The sequence below is a fragment of the Cnephaeus nilssonii genome, assembly GCF_951640355.1.
Source record: "Cnephaeus nilssonii genome assembly, chromosome: 16".
Lineage (NCBI taxonomy): Eukaryota > Metazoa > Chordata > Mammalia > Chiroptera > Vespertilionidae > Cnephaeus > Cnephaeus nilssonii.
The window spans coordinates 59,665,388-59,691,820 of record NC_137087.1 but is presented as its reverse complement, the minus strand read 5'-3'; the positions used below and the strand labels follow the sequence as shown (position 1 = coordinate 59,691,820).

The following is a 26,433-nucleotide window of genomic DNA, read 5'->3' as shown; positions in this document are numbered from 1 at the left end:
TCTTAGCAGAAGTTCCAGGAGCCATGGGTAACGCGCATGATGTTAAGGCCTCAAAACCCAGCTCTCCCGTCTCCGAATCACATGGGCCAGTGTCCTCTATCCCTGCAGCCGGGGCGGTTCTGGAACGGGCTGGCAGCCCTCAGAGCCAGCCTGCCAGGGCTGGCAGGGTGCGAGGGCCCCTCTTGTGGTCTCGGAGTGGGGAGGGGCCACTGCTGGTCTTTCTCAGCTCCTGCGGCTGAGGGCCATCTCCTCGGGGCTCTCTGCCCTTGCACCTGCCGGGGGTAAGGGCTGTGGTTAGGGACAGGGAGCAGGAGGGGGCGCACGTGCGGGAGCAAAGGTTAGAAGGTTCTGGCTCTTCCTCACACTGACTCTCACTGAGCCAGCCTCGCTCCTCGGGGCTCATGTGTCCAGCCAGCGGGCCCTGTGTGAGCTCCACGCACCGCGCTGGAGTGACAGGGACAGAGAGGGAGGTCTCCGGTCGGCTGGTGCCGGGACACTTCATGTGTCCTCCACAGATCTTGCCAGGGGGTGCCTTCTCGGTCAGGGACGGCTCAGGAGGCCACTGTCAGAGGCCCAGCTACAGCGTCACCACCCCCAGCTACAGCGTCACCTCCCCCAGCTACAGCGTCACCTCGCCCAGCTACAGCCTCACCTCCCCCAGCTACAGCCTCACCTCCCCCAGCTACAGCGTCACCTCCCCCAGCCACAGCGCCACCTCCCCCAGCTACAGCGCCACCTCCCCCAGCCACAGCGTCACCTCCCCCAGCTACAGCGTCACCTCCCTGGCCCTGTTCCCCCGTGGCCGGATGACAGAGCGCCCCTCCTGAGCTCCGGGAGGCACGGTGTCCGGGCGGGGTGTCCGGCGTCGCCCACAGAGCGTGGGTGCAGCCAGGGCTCCCTCAGTGCCACTGAGCGTAGGACCCGAGACTGCCCAGGGCCGCCAGGGGGTATGGTCCCTGCTCCCCACACACGCCGCGGGAATGAGGGTCGTCCTCCACCCCCTGGCCATTCACTGGGCAAGCACTCCCTCTGGGCAGCCCCCGGCGTCAGGGCCTCTGCTGGCCGGGACCAGGCCACCCGTCCCGGCCGGGATGACCCAGTGGTCGCAGCATTCTGCAATCTGTTCATGGCCTCAGCCATCCTCGCACCGGAGATCACTCCCCGCGTGCAGGGGCGGCACTCGCCTGAGCTCTCACAGGGCAGGTCCTTCCTGGCAGGTCCTTGCTGCTCGCCCCGCCCTCCCCCCCCTCCCCGCCCTCCCGGAGAGCACAGAGCGCCTCTGGGCCCGGGGAACTGACATCTGTCCTTTGAGGAATTAAAGATCTGCTCCCTCCCTGCCTGGCCTGTGCGGCTCAGTGGTTAAACGTCGACCTATGAACCAGGAGGTCCTGGGTTCTATTCCGGTCAAGGGCACATGGCAGGTTGCAGGCTCAATCCCCAGTAGGGGCGTGCGGGAGGCAGCCAACCTATGATTCTCTCTCCTCAGGGATGTTTCTCCCTCTCCCTTCCTCTCTGACGTCAATAAAAATAAATTTTTTAAAAACCCGCTCCCTCCCTGGGCAGCAGTTGTGGTCCCATCGGGGAAGGCTGTGCACGCCCCACGCCCCCCCCCCCACTTCCTGCCCTCCGCTCCCCCCTGCCCTGCAGTCTCCTTTTCTTTCTCCTCCTTCTTTCTCCCCAGCTTAGTCTCCCGAAACGCAGATGTCAGAGCCTAGCGGTTGTCAGCAGTGGGTTTATTAAATAGCTGATAGCTGATCTGTACGGGGGAGGCAGGCGATAGCAGGCGTGGCCGGGACGTCTGCGGCGCCCTCAGCTGCCCCCGCTGCCCTGGCACCCCGTTCCGTGTGCACACTCGGAGTTACCGTCCCCAGCACGTCCATGTTCATGCGTGTGCAAGAATTGCTGCGTGGGCACCGCGCCCGCTTCCTGAATGGGAGACGCTGTTTGCTTCCTAGTTTCTCTCGCTTCGGGCCAGGCAAGTCCATCGAGTGCAGAATTTCTTGACGTGGGTCGCGATCAGGACCGACAGATTAGGAAATAAAACTCCAGGCTGGGACACGGCTGGAGGGCGCCTGTCAGGAGGGTTCGGTGCATCCTTCCACGCTGGCTCCTAGCTCACCGTTTCCACCTAATGAACGGGGAAGGAAATGATTAGCAAGCATTTGTCCTGGCGGGTGGGGTCGTTACTTGGCGGGAGGGAGGGGGGCAGGGGCCCTGGAAAGATGCTGGTGGGGAGGGCCGACTTTGGAGGAGGTGGGAGTCAGGAACCTTCTGGTTTGGATCTGGGAGTCCCGGCAGGTGTGAGCGACGATCCTATGGCTTCCAGACAGCGCCACCTGCTGGTCTTCTCTGGCATTGTTCCCGGGCTCCCAGCGACAGCGCATGCGTGAGACAAGAGTCCGCCCCGCCCCGCCCCGCATCGCCTTCCAAATTCGGGTGCAAGTTGAGCCCATAAAACAAACCGCGGAATGACATTACTCTCATCACGTGAAATCCCCTTCCTGGACATCCCTGCCACTCGGGGCTTCCTCTTTCTACAGCAGTCGCTGTTATGTGTCTGTCTGCCCCGTTGGGCTCTGAGCCTCCGGGGGACACCCTGCACCCCAAGGGGCCGCGGTGGGTTCCCCGCCCAAGGAGGGGCTCAGCGAGTCTGGATGCATCAGGGGAACAGGCCGCGCCCTGAGCACCGGGCAGGTGGCTGTCGCTGCTCCTCCCACCAGCTCGGAGCAGAGCTGGGCCAGGAAGCCACCTGTGCCCCGCGGATCCTAACGGCAGGCCCGGCCGCAGGTCACAGAGGAGGAACCCCGAAGGTGGTGGGGCCCAGGCTGAACCCGGACCCACGGGCCTCTCTCGTGCACGGGGCTGGCTGCCTCCTGAGTCCCCCAGGGAGTCGCCAGGGCTATTCCAGGACAGTAAGTGCCCTGGGGACGGCTCTGGGGTCCCCATCACTCAGGGGCCCAGGCGCCCAAATGCTGCCCCCCCCCCCCCCCCCCGCTTTGCTGAAGACACGGGACAGCTCCTCGGAAGCAGGAAGGCAGCGACCTGGACACTCAGGAAGGAGGCCTGGCAGCTGTCTTCCCGCAGCCACGCTGGGATCTGGGTTTCTGCTCAACTCCGGGGTCCTCATGCGCACCTACTACGCGCAAGACACGCAGAGGCATTGCTTCCTGCCTGCGGGATCTCCGGCCCGGGACCTGTGCTGAACCCCAGGAATGGAACACACTTCCAAGGGGTTTGACGCCAGCCCCTCCCACCCCCACCCCACTGTGACCCACAGGCGTCCTTCCCAGGCAGGGCTGGTCTCCCTGTGCGAGCAGACACCCCTTCAAGGCGGCCGCGGCCCTGTCAGCGCTTGACGACCAAGCGAGCCCTCCCTCCGTGCTCTGTGTCCAGAAGTCACTGCGTAAATATTTGTTGGACGGATGAACAAAACAATCTCTGCGACTGGCTCCCGGCCGTACTCAGATCAGTGTTTCTTTAAACATTCACCAGTGTCGTAACGTTTCCCGGTGTGAGGCCAAACCACTGGATGAACCAGGCCTGCGTCTTCCGTTAAAGAGTCTATTTATCAATATTCCCAAAGGGGAACTCTCCGGTGTGCCGCTGTCATCTTTTCCCATAACTGGGTGGTGCGGGTTGTAGTTTACCGGCGGCATCAGTGAGGGGACTGGGCCCCCCGAACTGCCACCCCAGGGGTTTAGTGGCACCGGGTGGAAGCTGATTGGTTAGCGGGTCAAACGGGGCAAAGAGAATGTTCTCCCCAAAAAACAGTGAGTAGAGGAATCACGGAGATGCCCCGCAGATCTGACTTTTTATGGTCAAATAATGGGTAGGATCTCTACTAGGAAACCTGTTGGGGTAACTTAGAAATGGGTTGCATCCTATTTCTGAGTGCCCCTGGGGCTGGTGGTAGCAAGGACTCAGACAGAAGTCAACATTGTGAGGTGGCGCCTGTTGAGGAAAGCAGTCCTGTAAACAGAGTCCTCCGTGGTCAGAGGAAGTGCGTGAAGGGAGGTCCTGAGGGCAGGGCCCTGTTTATTATGTTGTATTTATGCAGGAAGTGCCCACGAATGAATGAATGCATGCATGCATGAATGAATGAATGAATGAATGAATGAAGCTACCATGGACTTACTTAGATTAAATCCACATGTGACCCTGCTTCCGGCACGAAGTGGGCCAGGTCTTCAGAAAGGACCCTGGCCCCGCGACCCCTCCCGGCAGGAGTGGGGTGTGCACCCACCGTGGCTGGGGTGCCTGGGGCGGGCCTGAACCAGAGGTCGGTTATAAATAAGCCACGCTCCTTGTTTGGCCCAGTTAACGCGTTCCAGGGGCGGGGGGGGGCCAGCTGGTTCCTTCTTGAGGGACAGTGACACCCCCTGCTGGGCTGGCCCGGCTTCTGCCCTAATTAGCTATTTACCCCAGAGGCCCCGGGCGGGAAGGTGGATTTATTTTTAATAAAAGAAGATTAAAAACGGTGTATCCGAAGCATATGCAGGGAGAGGGAACCAGATTAAAACCCTCCCCCAGCCGTGGGTAGCGGTGGGCTGACAAGGCATGGCTTCCCTCGGAATCACTAAAACTTCTCACATCAGCCCCACTCTGTTTCAGATTCGTTTGTTGAGTTGTGCGTGCGGGTGGGGGTGACGGAGGGCCTGGCCACCTGGGGAGGGGCAGCCACGGGCCGTGTGATGAAGGAGGCAGGAGGGGTGGCCTGGCCAGCACCAGGCCCTTGGCAAGCCCAGGTTCCAGCCGCGGGGCCAGCCCACGTCCACGCGGCCACGCAGGCTGCACCCGGTGGTCCCAAGAGAAGCCACGTGTCCAGACTGTGTGTGGCCGCTCCCCTTTTTCAAACATTTCAAACTAATTTAAAACCTTTCCAAATCATAAGCGCCCTAGCCGGTGTGGCTCAGCGGGCAGAACGTCAGCCTGCGGACTGCAGGGTCCCGGGTTCAATCCCGGTCAAGGGCACAGACCTCGGTTGCAGGCTTCCAGCCCTGGTAGGGGGCAGGCGGGAGGCCACCCATCAACGTGTCTCTAAAAACCAATGGAAAAAATACCCTCGGGTGAGGATTTAAAAATCCTATATAATAAAAGGCTAATATACAAATCAACTGACTGGTGGAATGACTGGTTGTCATGACATGCACTGACCACCAGGAGGCATACGCTCAACACAAGAGCTGCCCACTGGTGGTCAGTGCAGTCCCAAAGGGGGAGTGCTGCTCAGCCAGGCGAGTGCAGTGGCAGTGGTGGGAGCCTCTCCTGCCTCCGGGGCAGTGTTAAGGATGTCCGACTGCCAGCTTAGGTCCACTCCCCAGGGTGAGCGAGCCTAAGCCATAAGTCAGACATTCCCCGAGGGCTCCCGGACTGCAAGAGGGTGCAGGCCAGGCTGAGGGACCCCCCCCCCTGAGTGCACAAATTTTGTGCACTAGGCCTCTAGTTAAATAATAAGTAAAAAGCATACACCTGCCTGCTCCTCAAACCCAGCAATGCCACTTGTAGGCATTCGCCCCTGAACAATGAGGACCATTTGTCCGCAGTCAGACTGTGACCCAAGTTCAGAGCAGCTTTGCGCGTCATGGAAAAACAGCAACAACCAAAACGCGTGCCCGGAGGAGAGCGCGGACGGGCAGGCGTGGTAGCCGCGCCAAGGGAAGCCTTCAGTGCCAGGAGGTGGGTCCTGAGGAGGCGGCATCGGGCTGCTCTCCCTCCCGCTCGGACACACGTCACCAGGACAGTGACAGTGAGCAGGGACTTGACAGCAGAACCCTTGAATTCCCAGGGACGCCGTAGGCGCACCAGCCGGCCCGTCCACACATCATCCTCAGATCCTTCCAGAAAGGAGCAGTGGGCGTTCTCAGCCACCTTCGCAGACGCAGGGGGAGCGAGGCGCAGCGCTCACCTGCACGCAAGTGAGGACGCGCGTGTCGGGACAGCAGGTGGCCTCTCTCTGGACACAGGTGCAGCCGCAGAGGAATTTCACCTGCACCTGCCCAGCGCAGGGCCACCGTCCTCTCTCTCCGGCGCCTCCGAAGGTCACGGCGGCCTGCAGCTCCCGGGAGAGACCTGGGAGCAGGAACACGGTGTGCCTGGCCCTGCCTCTGCCCCACACACGATGGCGTCAGAGGCCGCTGGCCGCTGCCCAGCGGGAGGGCAGGCACCACCCCGAGCCCGGCGGGAGGGCAGCGTGCTGGGCTCCGGGGCCCTGGCTCCCCACGTGGCCGAGGGACCCGCTGAGCTCGGGGGCCAGGAAGGCAGGGTTCCTGCCGTCAGCTTCTGGTCCCTGCATTCCCAAGCAGGAGCCCCCACCCTGGGAGACCTGGAGACCCCTGTGATCGGCCTGTAGCCGTGCCAGCCCTCACGCCCTTCCTGCCGCACCCCAGGCCGCCACCTCACCTGCGCTTTTCTCCCTCCTGCCTCTGCCCCTCCCGGGCTGCCCTTCCTGGTCCATGTCCCCTCGGATCACAGTGACCCCCGGGGATGTGTGTCCCCCTCTCTGCCCTACGAGACCATCCTGTGGTTAGTGACCTACAGGGTTCTCCGCCCCCTGATGGCAAACTCCGCGGAAGCAGAAATAAGACCGGGTCCTGTCCATCCTTCTCCCTGAGTGCCTCACTGGCCTGGCCGGGGGCTGTGTGGGCCTCAGTTTGCGTTTTCTCGAAGCCACTGTGACGTGTGTCTGAGCGGGAGGGAGAGTAGCCGATGCGGAGTCCTCGGGACCAACCTCGGCTGCTCGCCGTTGGGGACTGAGTGGGAGGACCGGGGGCTGAGTGGGAGGACCGGGGACTGAGTGGGAGGACCGGGGGCTGAGTGGGAGGACCGGGGGCTGAGTGGGAGGACCGGGGGCTGAGTGGGAGGACCGAGGACTGAGTGGGAGGACCGGGGGCTGAGTGGGAGGACCGGGGGCTGAGTGGGAGGACCGGGGACTGAGGGGAGGACCGGGGACTGAGTGGGAGGACCGGGGACTGAGGGGAGGACCGAGGACTGAGTGGGAGGACCGGGGGCTGAGTGGGAGGACCGGGGACTGTGTGGGAGGACCGGGGGCTGAGTGGGAGGACCGGGGACTGAGTGGGAGGACCGGGGGCTGTGTGGGAGGACCGGGGGCTGAGTGGGAGGACCGGGGGCTGAGTGGGAGGACCGGGGACTGAGGGGAGGACCGGGGACTGAGTGGGAGGACCGGGGGCTGTGTGGGAGGACCGGGGGCTGAGTGGGAGGACCGGGGACTGAGGGGAGGACCGGGGGCTGAGGGGAGGACTGGGGACTGAGTGGGAGGACCGGGGACTGAGTGGGAGGACCGGAGACTGAGTGGGAGGACCGGGGACTGAGGGGAGGACCGGGGACTGAGTGGGAGGACCGGGGGCTGAGTGGGAGGACCGGGGGCTGAGTGGGAGGACCGGGGACTGAGGGGAGGACCGGGGACTGAGTGGGAGGACCGGGGGCTGAGTGGGAGGACCGGGGACTGAGGGGAGGACCGGGGACTGAGTGGGAGGACCGGGGACTGAGGGGAGGACCGGGGACTGAGTGGGAGGACCGGGGGCTGAGTGGGAGGACCGGGGACTGAGTGGGAGGACCGGGGACTGAGGGGAGGACGGGGGGCTGAGTGGGAGGACCGGGGGCTGAGTGGGAGGACCGGGGACTGAGTGGGAGGACCGGGGGCTGAGTGGGAGGACCGGGGACTGAGTCGGAGGACCGGGAACTAAGTGGGAGGACCGGGGGCTGAGTGGGAGGACCGGGGACTGAGTGGGAGGACCGGGGACTGAGGGGAGGACCGGGGACTGAGTGGGAGGACCGGGGGCTGAGTGGGAGGACCGGGGACTGAGTGGGAGGACCGGGGACTGAGTGGGAGGACCGGGGACTAAGTGGGAGGACCGGGGGCTGAGTGGGAGGACCGGGGACTGAGTGGGAGGACCGGGGACTGAGGGGAGGACCGGGGACTGAGTGGGAGGACCGGGGGCTGAGTGGGAGGACCGGGGGCTGAGTGGGAGGACCGGGGACTGAGTGGGAGGACTGAGGACTGAGTGGGAAGACCAGGGACTGAGTGGGAGGACCCGGGGCTGAGAGGGAGGACCGGGGGCTGAGTGGGAGGACCGGGGACTGAGTGGGAGGACCGGGGGCTGAGTGGGAGGACCGGGGACTGAGTGGGAGGACCGGGGACTGAGTGGGAGGACCGGGGGCTGAGTGGGAGGACCGGGGACTGAGTGGGAGGACCGGGGGCTGAGTGGGAGGACCGGGGACTGAGTGGGAGGACCGGGGGCTGAGTGGGAGGACCGGGGACTAAGGGGAGGACCGGGGGCTGAGTGGGAGGACCGGGGGCTGAGTGGGAGGACCGGGGACTGAGGGGAGGACCGGGGACTGAGTGGGAGGACCGGGGACTGTGTGGGAGGACCGGGGGCTGAGTGGGAGGACCGGGGGCTGAGTGGGAGGACCGGGGACTGAGGGGAGGACCGGGGACTGAGTGGGAGGACCGGGGGCTGAGTGGGAGGACCGGGGGCTGAGTGGGAGGACCGAGGACTGAGTGGGAGGACCGGGGACTGTGTGGGAGGACCGGGGGCTGAGTGGGAGGACCGGGGGCTGAGTGGGAGGACCGGGGACTGAGGGGAGGATCGGGGACTGAGTGGGAGGACCGGGGGCTGTGTGGGAGGACCGGGGGCTGAGTGGGAGGACCGGGGGCTGAGTGGGAGGACCGGGGACTGAGTGTGAGGACCGGGGACTGTGTGGGAGGACCGGGGGCTGAGTGGAGGACCGGGGGCTGAGTGGGAGGACCGGGGGCTGAGTGGGAGGACCGGGGGCTGTGTGGGAGGACCGGGGGCTGAGTGGGAGGACCGGGGGCTGAGTGGGAGGACCGGGGACTGAGGGGAGGACCGGGGGCTGTGTGGGAGGACCGGGGGCTGAGTGGGAGGACCGGTCTCTTGTCGGGCCACCAGCTTCTCTGCGGCACTTGGGCCGTCACTGTCCACCAGCTGACGGGGCGGGGCGCCTGCAGTGAGCCCACCCAGGATGGGCGTCCGCGCCCAAGATGGGGAGTCACTGGGCCCCCGGGACACCTGGAACCAGGTCACATGACCAGCCCCAGGGTAGCTGCCTACCAAAAAGTATTAAAAGGGCATTGGATGGGTCCAGCCGGTGCGGCTCAGTGGTTGAGTGTCAACCTATGAACCAGGAGGTCAGGGTTCGATTCCCGGTCAGGGCACAGGCCCGGGTTGCGGGCTCCATCCCCAGTGTGGGGCGAGCAGGAGGCAGCCGATCCGTGATTCTCTCTCATCATGGAGGTTTCTATCTCCCTCTCCCTCTCCCTTTCTCTCCAAAATCAATGAGAATAAAATTTATTTTGAAATTCGTCGAATGGAATAAAAAGGCAATTCTAATCGGAATGGCAGCTGGCTGGCTTTTGCTGGGAGCAAAAGGCAAGTCCACTTTGTTGCAGATAAACTGTTTTGGTTTTCTCCGTTCCGGAGATCCGATGTATTTTATGTCCAACGGCACATAGCAGTTGTAAGGGTCCGGTAAACTAGTTCAATAAAACGGTGAACGTTCGGCATGGAGTTCATTGCCACCCCACGCGTTATTTTTGTACTGATTCGTATCTGTGCTGATCAGGTGGCTGGTGATCGCCCTTGGAGGGTGAACGTCCGGGGCCTGACAAGTTGATTGATCTGGCAACATAATTGCTCCAGGAAAGGGACTTGGATGGTGGGCTGGGCTTGAAGGCTGCAAGGTGTAGTGCCCTCTGCTGGCCGTGCCAGGAAAATCACCCGGTGTTAGATGCCGGATAAGATGATGTCCTTTGGGCCAAGAGTGCTGCCCTCCTCCAATTGGTCAACATGTGGGGAGGGGGGTTTTCAAATGAATGCGTGTGACTAGGAGTTCTGCATCTATGAGTTGTGTTAAGCCAATGAGTACTTCCTACCTACTCAATTCCTCTGTAATTTACTCAACATATTAAAAGTATTGTAGCCCAGCCCGCATGGCTCAGGGGTTGAGCGTCGACCTATGAACCAGGAGGTCATGGTTTGATTCCCTGTCAGGGCACATACCTGGGTTTCAGGCTTGATCCCCAGTAGAGGGCGTGCAGGAGGCAGCTGATCCATGATTCTCTCACCATTGATGTTTCTATCTCTCTCCCTCTCCCTTCCTCTCTGAAATCAATAAGATATATATATATATATATATATATATATATATATATATATATATATGTGTGTGTGTGTGTGTGTGTGTATTATACATATATATATATATATATATATATATATATATATATATATATATTAGCCGTATTCAATAGCAGATTTTTTGTTAATGCCGTGAGAGGACTGGACTGGGCTTTCAAATGATTAATCGGGCTCTGGAGTGGGGGGAAGGTGGGGGCCTGGGGGCCTGTTTGCACAGCTCTGGAGGGAGACAGCAAGGCCTGCTCTCGGACTAAGAGCCGGGGTGCAGACTGTGGCGTGGCCAGGGGACAGCAGAGAGGACCCCGTGCAGGTGGCCTGGCCCCCCGCTGCGACACGGGCTGTCTGCCCTGCCTTTCTGAGCCAGGGCTTCCTCCTCGGGGGCTGTCTTCCCTGGGCCGACCTGATGCAAACTAGCACTACTGACCGTGCCAGGCGGGCACAGTTGTCAGCAGACGGCCACCACGAGGACGCGGGAAGGAAGGGGGACAGGCCTCTTTGGGGTCTGGGACGCTGCCTCTCAGAACCCTGGATCTCGTGTTTGGGGAGTTTCTCCTTCCTGGGCCCCCCCGCGTCCTTGTTGCCTCTCTCTCCCCCTAAACAGACACACAGACACAGAAGGAAATTAATCCGACGGCAGGGCTCTGAGGGCCTGGGAGGGTTCCGGGGTGCCACCTGGCTCGTCCGAGGGAGAAATCCCTGCCCACGTGCGGTTCAGACTGCACCCCTGTGGTTCCGGGACCCCCCGCCCCCCAGCTCAGACCGACACGGCAGTGCTGCCGAACCACCCCGCTGTCACCCGGTCCCAGCCCACCCGTGTCCACCTGGGGAGGGGCGTCCCCTGAGCCTGCCCCTGCCTCTTCCAGGTTCGCCATGGAGCCCTTCTGCCCGCTCCTGCTGGCGGGTTTTAGTCTGCGGCTCGCCAAGGCCCTCACGGTCAACGACAGCACCCCAGCCGACAGCAACTGGACCTCCACAACCTCAGGTGAGCGCCCTGCGCCCCTTCGCGGCTGCCCCCACCCCCACCCCACAGCCGCCCCGCCCAGAAGCTCACAGGGCCCTCCAGGGATTAGCCTGGCTGAGACGGGAGGAGGGAGGCGGGCTGGCTTGTATGAGGGGTGAGGGGTGAAGGGTGAAGGGTGAGGGGTCAGGTGCTTTGGGTGTGGACGCCTAGAAAAGCAGGCTGCCTGGGACATCCGGTGGTTCAGGTTCATTCACTGCCCAGAGCCCAGCCCAGGGCTCAGGAGGCAGCAAATAGAAGCCCCTGCTGAGGGCGGGCGGGGGCTCAGCAAAGGGAGGCAGGAGACCCCGTGGGAGCCCGTTCAGATCAACCCCAGCCAGAGCCACCCCGGACAGCCACCCCGGACAGCCACCCCGGACAGCCACCCCGGGACAGCCACCCCGGACAGCCACCCCGGGACAGCCACCCCAGACAGCCACCCCGGACAGCCACCCCGGACAGCCACCCCGGACAGCCACCCCGGGACAGCCACCCCGGGACAGCCACCCCGGACAGCCACCCCGGGACAGCCACCCCGGACAGCCACCCCGGGACAGCCACCCCGGACAGCCACCCCGGGACAGCCACCCCGGGACAGCCACCCCGGGACAGCCACCCCGGACAGCCACCCCGGGACAGCCACCCCGGGACAGCCACCCCGGACAGCCACCCCGGGACAGCCACCCCGGGACAGCCACCCCGGACAGCCACCCCGGGACAGCCACCCCGGACAGCCACCCCGGGACAGCCACCCCGGGACAGCCACCCCGGACAGCCACCCCGGGACAGCCACCCCGGGACAGCCACCCCGGACAGCCACCCCGGGACAGCCACCCCGGGACAGCCACCCCGGACAGCCACCCCGGACAGCCACCCGGTCCTTAGATACGGACAGAGCAGTGAGATGAAGACTTGTTAATGTGTTTAGATAAGATATTGGTATGCCGGTTAGGATTGTTTTTAAAAATAAGAACCCTTACCTTTTAGAGACACATGTTAAAGTGTTTACACATGATAGGGTGTCTAGCAGTGACTTCAAAAAGAGTAAGTGGAGTGGGGGCGGGGTAGGCATGAGCTCCTGGACAGGAGGTGGGCGGGGCTACAGGTGAACATGCTCAGCCTTGTCCTGGAAAGAAGGCTGGGCGGCCCATGGGTTCATTATTCTATTCTCTCGCCTATTTTAAAAATATATATTTTTATTGATTTCAGAGGGAGAGGGAGAGAGAAACATCAATGATGAGAATCATCAATCAGCTGCCTCCTGCACGCCCCCTACTGGGGATCGAGCCAGCAGCCCCAGCATGTGCCCTGACCTGGAATCGAACCACGACCTCCTGGTTCATAGGTCGATGCTCAACCACTGGGCCTCACCAGCCGGGCTCAAGTCCCTAACTTTCCATTTCCAGGACCAGATTCTATGGAAGACACACACTTTGCAGGTGTACATGTGCCCAAAATGTGCATGAGCACCACACACACCTGAATTTGGGGAGAAGGCTGCTCCAAGGTGACCGTCTAGGGCCCCCCCACCCCCACCCCCACCCCCACCCCCACCCCCACCCCCACCCCCGTCTGAGCCACACCCGTTGGAAATGAAGCAGACACTGGCTTCGGCACTTCCTCTTAGACTCCCTCTTGGGAGCACGTCCGGCAGGGACGGCCTAGCCTGGCCCGTTTGCTTTTCAAAGTTGTATTTAGGTTGAATTATTCCCATGTTTAAACATCAGATAGCTTTACGTGAAAATGGAGTAGATTTCTTCTTTTGCAGAATTGGGAGAAGCGGGCACTCCGGCCACTATCTGCTTGGCCCCATGGGCTGGGCTGGGGAGCGGCCAGCAGGCCTGCCCACCGGTGCTCCTGCTGACCTCTGCCCCCAAAGAGGCCGCTGCTGGCACACAGCAGACACCCCGAGGGGGGCCGCCTGCCCCATGTGCCACCTCTATCCCTGTGCACAGACCCCCCCCCCTGCCCCAGCCCCTGACAGAGCCCCCGGGGTGGGCTGTCTGGGGTCCAGGTGCCCCCTGAAACTCCGGGGCAGGCTGCATCCTCGCCAGGGCCACCGCCCTTCGGTCACTGCTGAGCCGGGCAGCCTGGCCTCTGGGCGGTGAGAGGTGGCATTTCTGTGGCAGCGAGGGGAGGGGGCCCTGCCCAAGCCCTGTGGCTGCCAGGCTGGATGGAGATGGAGCCCAGTCCCAGGCAGAGCAGTGACTCCTCAGCTCGGCCCCTTGGCCTTAGGCTGCAGCATGACACTGGCCAGGAGGGGGCGGCATTGGCACAGCCTGGATCGAGGATGTGTCCTGGGCGGGCCAGGTTGATGGTGGCTGGGCCGCCTCCTCACGCCAGCTGTCCTCCGAGCAGCGCTGCATCCAACAGTCACTCCGGGGGCAGGTGTTGTCGTTTATGAGAAATAGAGGCCGTGGCCACTCTAGGGACCAGGGTGGGAGCAGGTTGGATGGCGTGCTCCCAGGAGCTTACCACCCGGGGGCTGAGATGCAGGGTGAGGGGAGACTGCAGGGCTGGGGAGCCCCCCTGGGCTCAGGGTGGTGCTTGGTGCTTCTGTGAACTCAGATGGCAGCAGCCCAGGTTGCCTTGGAGGGGAAGGCCGTCCCCCCCCCCCCCCCAGGTCTGTCCCCTGCAGGAGAAGGCGGTCTGGGCCTGGAGGCATCAGAGCCCCTCGGGACCTACAGGAGGGAATCCCGGTGGGCTTCCTGGGGGAGGGGGCCCTTGCTGTGAGCAGGGACATTTTGGTGAGGAGGGACCACCTGGCCGGCTGGGGAGGCAGGAACGACATCAGAACATCGGGGAGCAGGCGGGGACTGCAGCTGGCAGCCAGGTCCCGAGACTCCCTTGGAATTGGGGCTTCTGGGGCAGGTCCCGGCTGTGCAGGGTCCAGGGCTGGGGCCTTGTAGTTGAGGAAGGTGAAGCTGGTGGGTGGGAGGACAGACAAGGAAGAGGAGGGTCATGCCTGGAGACCAGCTTTCCCCAGAGCAGGGGACCTGGAGCTTGGGGCCTGGGGGATGGGGTCACGGGGGGGGGGGGCGGGGGAGGAGGGGTGGCTGCGGGCTCTGACCCCAGGCCCTGAGGTCCCACCGGAGGCCCTGGAGCCCCCCAGTGCGACCTGGGCCAGAGCTGCGGGTGGCCGCACCATCACCCTTCTCTGCCTCCCCACTAGGGGGACAGGCAGGCGGCCTGGATCCCTGAAAAACAGGCCACATGTGGGGTGGGGGTGGGGGTGGGAGACTCGGCGTGGTGCCTTCACCACCCCCGCCAGGGGACCTCGAACGAGTCACTTCTCAGTGTCAACACTGCCACTTGTGAAGTGGGGGGGCCTTCGTGGCTGCCATGGACAGGAGTGGGCTGCGCGGCACCTGTGAAGGGGGGTGCTGTGTGCAGGAAGGAGGGCGGGGGGAGGAGGCTTTATAAACTGTAACGTGCGGTCCCGGGTACGGGAAGAAAGGTCCATGGGGAGGGGCTGCATTACAGACTGTGGAGTGTGGTTCTGGCATTGGGGGGGGGGGGGGTGGTAACGGGGCAGGGGGGGGCTACTTGGCAAACTGTAGGTGGGTTGTGGTGCCTGGGAGGAGGGGCTGATGGGATGCAGGGGAGCTCTGTGTGAACTGGAGTGTGGGGTCTGGCGTGGGGAAAGGGCTGATGGGAGGCAACTTTGCAATCGGTAAAGCGAGGCTGCGTACCGGGAAGAAGGCAGGGGGGAGGCTGAGAACGTGGAGCGCAGTCTGGGGTTGGGACTCTCCCGGCCCGGACCCCCCGCTCCCCTCAACCGAGTCCGGTCCTGACGGGCGCCCCGCTCCCCGCTAGAGCCGCAGGCCCCGGGCGCCCGGCCGCTGCTGGCCTGGCTGCTGCTGCCGCTGCTGCTCCTGCTGCTGCTGCTCCCGGCCGTCTACTTCCTCAGGTGGGAGTGTCCCTCCCCCCCACCCCCGCCCCGCCGGGTCCCTCCCTTCCGTGTCCCTCCTCCCTCCCCCGGGTCCCTCCCCCGGGTCCCTCCCCCGCGGGCCGCCCCGTCGGCAGGAGGAAATGAGCGCCCGGGGCTGCCCGGAGAAGGGGCGTGGGGCCCGGAGGCCGAGGGCGGCGGGGCCATGAGCTCCCGGAGCAGCTTCTCCCGGCTCACCTGGTGGGTGCCCTCGGGCTGCGGGCTGGGCGCCGCCCGGCGGAACCCTAACCCGTCTGTCCCCCAGGTTCAGGAAGCACCGGAAGGCCTCGGTCAGCGCCGGCGACAGGAAGATGCCCAACGGGATCCTGGAGGAGCAAGGTACGCCCGCCGCGGACCGGGGCCTGACGTGGGGGCCTGATGCACAGACCGAGGGGTCCCCTGCGCGGACACACGGGGTCCCATGCGCCCACACGCCGGGGGGTCCCTTACGCCAGGATCTGATGCCCCGACACGCCCAGCGGGGTCTGATGCGCCCACACGCCGGGGGCTGTGGTCCGCGATACGTGGACAAGCCGGGGTTCAGGGTCCGATGTGCCGAGCCGGGGGCTCCGTCCCGCGCAGCGCGCTCCCTCCCGGCGCCGCGGTACCGGGGACGCACCGCCCCGGGGCGCCGTTTCTGAGCTCCTCTGCGCGGAGCAGAGCTCGGAAAGGTGCGGCTGGTGGGTCTGGGCACGGCTGGCATCCCGTCCGTCGTCCTGACGGGGCGGGCACGCGTGTTTCAGGGTGTCCTTGCAGCCCTGCTAAGGGGCGCTCAGCTGAGGCTCCGAGGGGCCCAGCAGGGGGTGTTGAACCGGAAGGATGGGGTCCGGGGGCGTCTCCCACCGCCTCAGGCCTCATGCGGCTCCTCGTGGTAAAAGCTACCGAGAGGCGCGGGGCTTGCCTGGCCGCACCTCGAGGTGCCAGAGCGGCGTGCAGGCCTCTCGCGGGGGTGACCTGGCTCCTTCAGCCAGCGCCCGCGGAAGTTCTGTGGTTTGGGGAGCAAACGTGCTGCCTGTCAGGCTTCAAGGGGGGTTGAGAAAGCGCCCCCTTCTCCCCCAGCCCCCAGGAGCATCCCCAGCGAGGACCTGGCCCGGAGCAGGGCGTAGTGCGGGGGGCGTGACCCTGGGTGGGTGATAATGTGGCCTCCGGGCCACCTTCCTGGAGGCTGTGGGAGGGAGGAGGCTGTGGGGGGGAGGAGGCTATGGGATTGAGGAGGCTGTGGGAGGGAGGAAGGTGTGGGAGGGAGGAGGCTGTGGGAGGGAGGAGGCCGTGGGGGGGGGAGGCTGTGGGAGGGAGGAGGCTGTGGGAGGGAGGAGGCTGTGGGAAGGGGGAGGCTGTGTGGGGGAGGAGGCCGTGGGGGGGAGGAGGCTGTGGGAGGGAGGAGGCCGTGGGAAGGAGGAGGCCGTGGGGGGGAGGAGGCCGTGGGGGGAGGAAGGTGTGGGAGGCTGGCTCCTCCGCAGCCTGGGTGTCGGGAACAGCCCTGGGGCAGGTCCTGGCTGGGCGCAGAGCAGCTGCCCTGCAGGCGGGCAGGTAGGGACAGGCCCTGAGCAAGCGAGACAGCGAGGTTACCAGGGTGACCTTGTCTCACTCAGAATTGTGGGTGCCCTTTGTCTGGGACCCCCTTGCCGCCCATCACCCTTCTCCTTGTCTTTCTTTTTTTAAAATATAGTTTTATTGATCTCAGAGAGGAAGGGAGAGGGAGACAATCACTGATCGGCTGCCGCCTGCACGCCCCACACTGGGGATCCAGCCAAAACCCAGGCCCGTGCCCCGACGGGGAGTCAAACTGAGACCTCCTGGTTCATAGGTGGATGCTCAGCCACAGAGCCACACCAGCCGGGCAGCCCTCTCCTTTTCAATGCCCCTTGCCTCACCCACCACCTCCCTCCAAAAAAAATCAAAACCCACCCTAGCCAATTTGGCTCAGTGGGTAGAGCATCGGCCTGCGGACTGAAGGGTCCCAGGTTCGATTCTGGTCAAGGCGACATGCCTGCGTTGTGGGCTCGTCCCCAGTAGGGGGTGTGCAGGAGGCAGCCGATCACTGAGTCTCTCTCATCATTGATGTTTCTCTCTCTCCCTCTCCCTTCCTCTCTGAGATCAATGACAATATATTTAAAAAAACACAAAACTGGGAGCTCTGGGGGTTTGACCCAGCAGGACTGTGTGTCGCCAACAGGATTAGGGAAGGGCATAGCCTGCTGATTCTGTCTGTGCTGAGCTTGCTTCCAGAACCTGGGACCACCCTCCCCTCCTCCCGGCCTGGAGGCTGCGGGGAGGCTGCCTGGACCTTTCGTGGAAGGGGCGGGGGCTGGAGGGAAGGCGAGATGGCTGGGTGGGGCGGTGGGGCGCTGGGAAGAGAAGGCGTCTATGGTTTCTGAGAGCAGGTAACGGGGACCCCGTCCCTTAGAAGGGGTGCGGGTGTCCTGTTGGGCTCAGGCCTCTGCCTTCAGCTGCTCAGCCCCGCTGGGCCCGGCCAGGAGGTCTGACAGGAGCGGGCCCTCCAGCCGTGGCCGCTCCAGGCAGGCTGTCGGTCAGTCTGGTGGATGGCTCGCCCACCCACCCCGGGTCCTGCTGAGCGGCCCGTGTTTCCTTGGCTCCCACAGAGCAGCAGAGGGTGATGCTTCTCAGCCGGTCCCCGTCGGGGCCCAAGAAGTACTTCCCCATCCCGGTGGGCCGGCTGGAGGAGGAGATCCGGGCCCGCTCGGCCGACGACGGCAAGATGTTCCGCGAGGAGTTCCATGTGAGTGTGGGGCCCTCCGTCCGGCGCCGCGGGGCTGGGCAGGACTGGGACGCTGTTAGGGTTACGGTTAACGTCCCGCAGGCCCGGAACTCCTGCCTCCATGAGGACACTGTCCCCCAAGACTGGCTGGGCCCCCCCTCCTTTTCAGTGCCCCCACTGACGCCCGTTCCTCATTTATGACACGAGACGTAGAGGGAGGGGTGCGTGAGGTCTCCTTCTGGCCCAAACTCCGAAACCAAGTGCCAGAGACACTGTGGCCGCGAGGCCGTGGAGGACCAGGCCCGAGAGGCCACAGTATAGTTGTTTCCCATTGAAAGCCGCGGGTATGAACCAGTGTCTCCCAGTAAAAGTGATTTTCTTAAAGAAGGAAGCCATGGACTTCCGGGTGCCGGGCATCTAACAGTGGTGGGAACTGTGCCTCTGAGCCAGCACCACGGGTCAGTCAAACTCTGGGGACCACCTCGAGGGAGACCTCTGCCCCAACAGCTTTTTTTAAAAAAATATTTTGTATTGACTTCAGAGAGGAAGGGAGAGGGAGAGAGAGAGAAACATCAATGATGAGAGAGAAGCATTGATCCACTGCCTCCTGCACGCCCCCCAGTCCCCCAACTGGGGACCAAGCCTGCAATCCAGGCATGTGCCCTGACCGGGAATCAAACCATTGACTTCCTGGTTCATAGATCAGTGCCCAACCACTGAGCCACCTTGGCTGGGTATTAAATTTGTATTTAGTGTCCTATGAACTGAGAACCAAATAGACAGCTGGCTAGATAGATAGATAGATAGATGGTAGGTAGGTAGATAGTTAGATAGATGGTAGGTAGGTAGGTAGGTAGATAGATGGGTAGGTAGGTAGGTAGATAGATAGATAGATAGATGGTAGGTAGGTAGGTAGGTAGATAAGATAGATAGATGGTAGGTAGGTAGGTAGGTAGGTAGATAGATAGATGGTAGGTAGGTAGGTAGGTAGATAGATAGATGGTAGGTAGGTAGGTAGGTAGGTAGATAGATAGATAGATAGATAGATGGTAGGTAGGTAGATAGATGGTAGGTAGGTAGGTGAATGTAGAGGTGGGCAGGGAAAGAGACACTGGCGAGTGTTGGGTTTTGCTCTTCAGTGTTTATCCCTTGAGTTTTATGTTCTGCATCTTCCACGTGTACGTGGCCACGGGCGGCGTGTTGAGAGGGAAACAGGATGGGTTCCCCGCAGGACGGCTGCCTGGCCCGGGCCCTGCCTGTCGGGCCCTGGCCCTGGCACATCAGTCAGTGTCTGGGAGGCCAGCTCCATCCGGTGTGGGGGGTGTGCAGGGGGCCTGGGTGACCTCCGGCTCCCCTGCAAGGCTGAGGCAGGGACTGCGTGCGCAGTGGAGGTTGTGCAATTGTTACCTCGAAAGATGACGTGACTCCCACTGCAGACTCGCGCCTGTCCACACAGAAGCCACGTGGGGCACGGGAAGGTGATGACACATTTCAATGTACTTTCTCTATTTTTTTAGCCCAGTTCTCATCTGCACTTATCTTGCTTCCTTTTCGGTGTTTCCCTGTGTCCCCTTTCTGGAGAAATTGGGTCATATTGGAAAATAGCTCCAAGCAGTATTGTTTTGCAGGCTCTCCCACAGATAAGAGAAGTTACTTCTGCATTCTCAAAATACCCCTCCAGTTCCGAGTGACCAGGCTTTTCCCTCCCTTCCTGTCCGGCCCTCGCTCTGCGTGTCTCCCCGTCGAGACTGGTGACTGGTGTGGGGCTCTGAGTCAGGACCCACAGGCCCTGCCCCCACCTCAGGTCCGTGCCACGGAGGAGCAGGGACCGGAATCGAGGTCAGGCAGGCCGGCGAGGCCCTGGCCCCGGGCGCAGAAGTGGAGGAGTCACCAAGACAAAAACCCTGTCCTGGGGAAAAGTAACACTTTAATGCAACATTTACAAATAACACAGTGAACGCCAGCAACCCAGGCAGAACTTGTAAGCAACAACGGGGTTGCTGGGGCCAATGTTCCCTGCCGCTCCAGGCTCCAGGGGGCTTGTCCCCACACCTCACTGGCCGGGTCCTTACTTAAAAGTTTCATTATTTTATTTATTTATTTATTTGTTTGTTTATTTATTTATTTATTTATTTTTGGTCATTATGGATTCTTTGCATTTATTTTGATTTTTTAAACATGGCGTTTGCCTATTACTTTGTTTTGAATCTTGAGGCTCGGGGTGCCCCTTTCCATTTTGCACCCACGACAGATGCCTCACTCACTCTCCTGGACCCCGCCCCGCCCTGCCATCCGCAGCCTCCCCAGGGGGGTCCCTCCGTCCAGGAAGGGCAGGTAGGCAGAGGGCAGAGGGGAGAGCGCTGGGCTTGAGCCTAGTGGCGTGGAACCGGGTCCTGGCTCAGGGGAACCCTGGCCAGGCTGTGTGACCCCAAGGTGCTCTCCTCTCCAGTGAGGGACGGCCGTGCCCTCAGCCCGTCCGGCCTCATCCCTCTGCTAAGAGCAGCGGGGCCACCGGGACCAGCCACTCTGGGCTGTGAAGACGGATAAGCCTGGGGTGGGCTCTGCCCCGCTTCCTCCTCCTTTCTCGTCCACTGCCCTGAGCTTCTCTCCCAAACACTGTGAAAGGGAGACTGGGAGACCGTTGGTCTCCGAGGAGGGGGTCCCCAGGAGTTTGGGCCCTTGAGTACTGCTGAGCTGAGCTTGCTGAGGATAAAGGGGGGAGGGGGGCGCTGGGACCAGGTCAGTGGGCTGACGGTCTGCCTCCGACCAGCCTGGAGGCAATCTCTGCCTCAGTTTCCTCACCTGGGAAATGAGGGCACCCCCTGCCCCCATGAGGTTTTCGTAAGTAACCTGCAAAGAGTGAGGCGTGCCCAGCTGGGCCCCGTGTGCACACGCGGCGTCTGGAGGGGCCTTCCGCCCGCAGCCCCTGCCCCGCCCCAGGAGAACGCTGTCCTAGCCACGCCTGTGCGGCCCGAGCAAGGCCCTGCAGGTGCGTGCCCCCGGGCCAGGAAGCCCCCGGCAGGCGCTGTAGGAGGCTCAGGGAGGTGCCCGGAGAGGTCCCGGCACAGGACACACACACGCCTGCACCGTCGCCTGGGCTCGCTGCCTGCCCGCACCTGGCTCCTTGTCTGTTCCTCAGCTCGCTGGCACCTGCCCAGCCCTGTGAGCACACACTGGCTCAGCGCACATTCACGGAAATGAAATCTCACCGCAGACAAACAGACAAACCCTCTTCTGCCGCTTACACAACCGGACAGGGAATCACAAGGTGTGACTGAGCCAGCGCTACGTGTGCGGCTCACGCCTGGCGCTGCGGGCTGACCCGGCTCCGGCACAGCCCCCACTGCTCCCCGGTTCCCCTGGGCCACCCGAGCCGATAGCCTCTGGCGAGGGGAGGCCCGGGCGGGTTGGGGGCAGGCAGCATGCGGGGCAGCTCAGTGCGGGCGGGCGGGCGGCCGGTCCCTCCCCAGCTGGAACCGGGCTGGGTGGTAGGTGCCGGAGCACTTAGTTCCTCTCGCCCCAGCGCCGCTCTGTGCCGCCCACGGAGCTGTATGGGCAGCCTGTCTCCATCCGGGCAGATGCCAGGCCACACTGCTCGGTGCCAGAGCCAGGAGCATCCTGCCACCCAGGCCCCTCCTGCCACCCCACCCACCCCTGCAGCCGCCTCGCCTTCCGAGGAAGGCGGAGGCTTCTCGGGGCTTTTTTTCCCCTTCTTTTGAATTTACTGTTTAACAGACATTTTAGAGCAGTTTTGGGTTTACAGAAAAATTGGCCAGGAAGTGGCAGGTGCTGGCACACAGTTCCCAACACCGAACCCATTGCTTTAGCGCTACATTGTTACAATTGATGAGCCAATAGTGACTTGTTACAATTGATAAAGCAATAGTGACTTGTTACAATTGCCCAGCCAATAGTGACTTGTTACAATTGATGAGCCAATAGTGACTTGTTACAATTGCCCAGCCAGTAGTGACTTGTTACAATTGCCCAGCCAATAGTGACTTGTTACAATTGCCCAGCCAGTAGTGACTTGTTACAATTGCCCAGCCAATAGTGACTTGTTACAGTTGTCCAGCCAATAGTGACTTGTTACAATTGCCCAGCCAATAGTGACTTGTTACAATTGTCCAGCCAATAGTGACTTGTTACAATTGCCCAGCCAATAGTGACTTGTTACAATTGCCCAGCCAGTAGTGACTTGTTACAATTGCCCAGCCAGTAGTGACTTGTTACAATTGTCCAGCCCATAGTGACTTGTTACAATTGCCCAGCCCATAGTGACTTGTTACAATTGCCCAGCCAATAGTGACTTGTTACAATTGTCCAGCCAATAGTGACTTGTTACAATTGCCCAGCCAATAGTGACTTGTTACAATTGCCCAGCCAGTAGTGACTTGTTACAATTGCCCAGCCAGTAGTGACTTGTTACAATTGCCCAGCCAGTAGTGACTTGTTACAATTGCCCAGCCAATAGTGACTTGTTACAATTGCCCAGCCAGTAGTGACTTGTTACAATTGCCCAGCCAGTAGTGACTTGTTACAATTGCCCAGCCAGTAGTGACTTGTTACAATTGCCCAGCCAGTAGTGACTTGTTACAATTGCCCAGCCAATAGTGACTTGTTACAATTGCCCAGCCAGTAGTGACTTGTTACAATTGCCCAGCCAGTAGTGACTTGTTACAATTGCCCAGCCAGTAGTGACTTGTTACAATTGCCCAGCCAATAGTGACTTGTTACAATTGCCCAGCCAGTAGTGACTTGTTACAATTGCCCAGCCAGTAGTGACTTGTTACAATTGCCCAGCCAGTAGTGACTTGTTACAATTGCCCAGCCAATAGTGACTTGTTACAATTGATGAGCCAATAGTGACTTGTTACAATTGCCCAGCCAGTAGTGACTTGTTACAATTGCCCAGCCAATAGTGACTTGTTACAATTGTCCAGCCAATAGTGACTTGTTACAATTGCCCAGCCAATAGTGACTTGTTACAATTGCCCAGCCAATAGTGACTTGTTACAATTGCCCAGCCAATAGTGACGTTACAATTGTCCAGCCAATAGTGACTTGTTACAATTGCCCAGCCAGTAGTGACTTGTTACAATTGCCCAGCCAGTAGTGACTTGTTACAATTGTCCAGCCCATAGTGACTTGTTACAATTGCCCAGCCCATAGTGACTTGTTACAATTGCCCAGCCAATAGTGACTTGTTACAATTGTCCAGCCAATAGTGACTTGTTACAATTGCCCAGCCAATAGTGACTTGTTACAATTGCCCAGCCAGTAGTGACTTGTTACAATTGCCCAGCCAGTAGTGACTTGTTACAATTGCCCAGCCAGTAGTGACTTGTTACAATTGCCCAGCCAATAGTGACTTGTTACAATTGCCCAGCCAGTAGTGACTTGTTACAATTGCCCAGCCAGTAGTGACTTGTTACAATTGCCCAGCCAGTAGTGACTTGTTACAATTGCCCAGCCAGTAGTGACTTGTTACAATTGCCCAGCCAATAGTGACTTGTTACAATTGCCCAGCCAGTAGTGACTTGTTACAATTGCCCAGCCAGTAGTGACTTGTTACAATTGCCCAGCCAGTAGTGACTTGTTACAATTGCCCAGCCAGTAGTGACTTGTTACAATTGCCCAGCCAGTAGTGACTTGTTACAATTGCCCAGCCAGTAGTGACTTGTTACAATTGCCCAGCCAATAGTGACGTTACAATTGCCCAGCCAGTAGTGACTTGTTACAATTGCCCAGCCAGTAGTGACTTGTTACAATTGCCCAGCCAATAGTGACTTGTTACAATTGATGAGCCAATAGTGACTTGTTACAATTGCCCAGCCAATAGTGACTTGTTACAATTGCCCAGCCAATAGTGACTTGTTACAATTGCCCAGCCAGTAGTGACTTGTTACAATTGCCCAGCCAGTAGTGACTTGTTACAATTGCCCAGCCAGTAGTGACTTGTTACAATTGCCCAGCCAGTAGTGACTTGTTACAATTGCCCAGCCAGTAGTGACTTGTTACAATTGCCCAGCCAGTAGTGACTTGTTACAATTGCCCAGCCAGTAGTGACTTGTTACAATTGCCCAGCCAGTAGTGACTTGTTACAATTGCCCAGCCAATAGTGACTTGTTACAATTGATGAGCCAATAGTGACTTGTTACAATTGCCCAGCCAATAGTGACTTGTTACAATTGCCCAGCCAATAGTGACTTGTTACAATTGCCCAGCCAGTAGTGACTTGTTACAATTGCCCAGCCAATAGTGACTTGTTACAATTGCCCAGCCAATAGTGACTTGCTACAATGGATGAGGCGACGGGCAGTGGTTGGACCAGAGACCTGTCTCCCAGGGAGGCTGACCGAACTCGGTGCTGGGATTGGTCACATTTAGTGTTTCCTCTTTTCTTCCAGTCGTTGCCGTCTGGACACACGCAAGGAACTTTCGAGCAGGCCAATAAAGAAGAAAACAGAGACAAGAACAGATACCCCAACATCCTTCCCAGTAAGATTTCACTGTTTCTGCGTGGCCGGTGGCCTTTTGACTGAACCCCGAATTCCCTTGCAGCTCCGGGTGACGGTGCGTGTCACTCCGAGTGACGTGAGGAGCCCGGTGCTGGGAGATCAGAGCCCGTGTCGGCGCAGCTGCCGGGAGCTCGCACCCGGCCTCCGGGCCCCGGTGTGCCGCACGGGCACAGGCAGCCTGCGTCGGCGAGGGTCTGGCTGCTGAGCCTGTGCCTAATGAGGCCTGGGCTGCCCAGGGGCCAGGAGGGGGCCGCCGCACTGGCGGGCGGGGCCCCTCCCGCGGGATCAGATCCTGAGCCCCAGCCAAGGCGGCTGGTGGCCCTGGGCACCTTCCGCTGTTGGACGTGGCTCTTGGCCACCAGCAGCATGTCCCCCGGACCAAGGGCACAGAGGACAAAGGAGAAACACGTGGGGCTTTGGCAGCGTTGTGGGAAGGCTCCCGGCAAACCCGGTTTAACCCAACAGCTAAGGACTAGAGAGTGTGGGCTCAGGAGGTGCAGGGCAGGGGGGTAACACATCTGTCCAGGGGCATCCGTGGCCGGGCCATGCCCCTGGGTGACCTTCACAGCCAGCCTCCTGCCAAGACAACCCCCATAGTCACACCCCCCCTCACACATACCCCCACATACACACGCCACTCACACATACCCCCACATACACACCCCACTCACACATACCCCCACATACACACGCCACTCACACATACCCCCACATACACACACCACTCACACATACCCCCACATACACACGCCACTCACACATACCCCCACATACACACCCCACTCACACATACCCCTACATACACACACCCCTCACACATACCCCCACATACACACACCACTCACACATACCCCCACATACACACCCCACTCACACATACCCCCAATACACACACCCCTCACACATACCCCCACATACACACACCACTCACACATACCCCCACATACACACACCACTCACACATACCCCCAATACACACACCACTCACACATACCCCCACATACACACACCACTCACACATACCCCCACATACACACACCACTCACACATACCCCCACATACACACACCACTCACACATACACACACACTCACACAGAGCACTCCTGGTCAGCCCCCCTTGGGAACACGCTGGTCCCGCAGGCCGGAACCTCCCAGGCAGGTGGCCGGTCAGCCCAGGTCTGTGCGAGTCCTGCTTTCCTTCCTCTCTGGGGCAGACCTGGAGGATGAGAATGGGGTCTGTGGTTCCAAACCCCAGATCCAAATGCCCCCTTGTCCAGAGACACAGTAGTCCTCCCCTTGGGAAGCCTGGTAGAGTCACCCCAAAAGTTCTCCTAAGCACACCTGCATGTGTCAATACTGGGGCCCTGCTGGGGTTCAGAGAACACGGCTGTCACATGGCAGGGTCTGCACATTCTGCGTCCTGTTTCTGTGTGGTGGACACAGATTCTTTCCCCCATCTGGTCCCTCTCTGGTCACCATGGGGGCCCGGTTCTGTCCTTTGCAGAGTTTAATACTGTAGCTGGGAGGACTCTGCGGGGTCTGATACTGTAGCTGGGAGGACTGTGCGGGGTCTGAGACTGTAGCTGAGAGGACTCTGTGAGGTCTGAGACTGTAGCTGGAAGGACTGTGCGGGGTCTGAGACTGTAGCTGGGAGGACTCTGCGGGGTCTGAGACTGTAGCTGGGAGGACTCTGCAGGGTCTGAGACTGTAGCTGGGAGGACTCTGCGGGGTCTGAGACTGTAGCTGGAAGGACTCTGTGAGGTCTGAGACTGTAGCTGGGAGGACTGTGCGGGGTCTGAGACTGTAGCTGGGAGGACTCTGCGGGGTCTGAGACTGTAGCTGGGAGGACTCTGCGGGGTCTGAGACTGTAGCTGGGAGGACTCTGCAGGGTCTGAGACTGTAGCTGGGAGGACTGTGCGGGGTCTGAGACTGTAGCTGGGAGGACTGTGCGGGGTCTGAGATTGTAGCTGGGAGGACTCTGCGGGGTCTGAGACTGTAGCTGGGAGGACTGTGCGGGGTCTGAGATTGTAGCTGGGAGGACTCTGCGGGGTCTGAGACTGTAGCTGGGAGGACTGTGCGGGGTCTGAGACTG

General features: G+C 60.8%; 1 protein-coding gene across 6 annotated transcripts in view; it reads left to right on the top strand.

Annotated features, from left to right (window-relative positions):
• PTPRE (protein tyrosine phosphatase receptor type E) overlaps nucleotides 1-26,433 on the top strand; it is a 119,991-nt gene that overhangs the window by 70,188 nt on the left and 23,370 nt on the right. For 5 of the 6 annotated variants that reach the window (XM_079793194.1, XM_079793197.1, XM_079793196.1 and 2 more), the window contains 5 exons: nucleotides 11,039-11,157; nucleotides 14,989-15,082; nucleotides 15,366-15,439; nucleotides 17,704-17,840; nucleotides 24,230-24,320. In XM_079793194.1, coding sequence (XP_079649320.1) covers nucleotides 11,046-11,157; nucleotides 14,989-15,082; nucleotides 15,366-15,439; nucleotides 17,704-17,840; nucleotides 24,230-24,320 — 508 coding nt within the window. In that variant the 5' untranslated portion in view covers nucleotides 11,039-11,045. Of the gene's footprint in view, nucleotides 1-11,038; nucleotides 11,158-14,988; nucleotides 15,083-15,202; nucleotides 15,302-15,365; nucleotides 15,440-17,703; nucleotides 17,841-24,229; nucleotides 24,321-26,433 lie in introns of those variants that run through there. The other variant, XM_079793199.1, reaches the window with a different exon arrangement.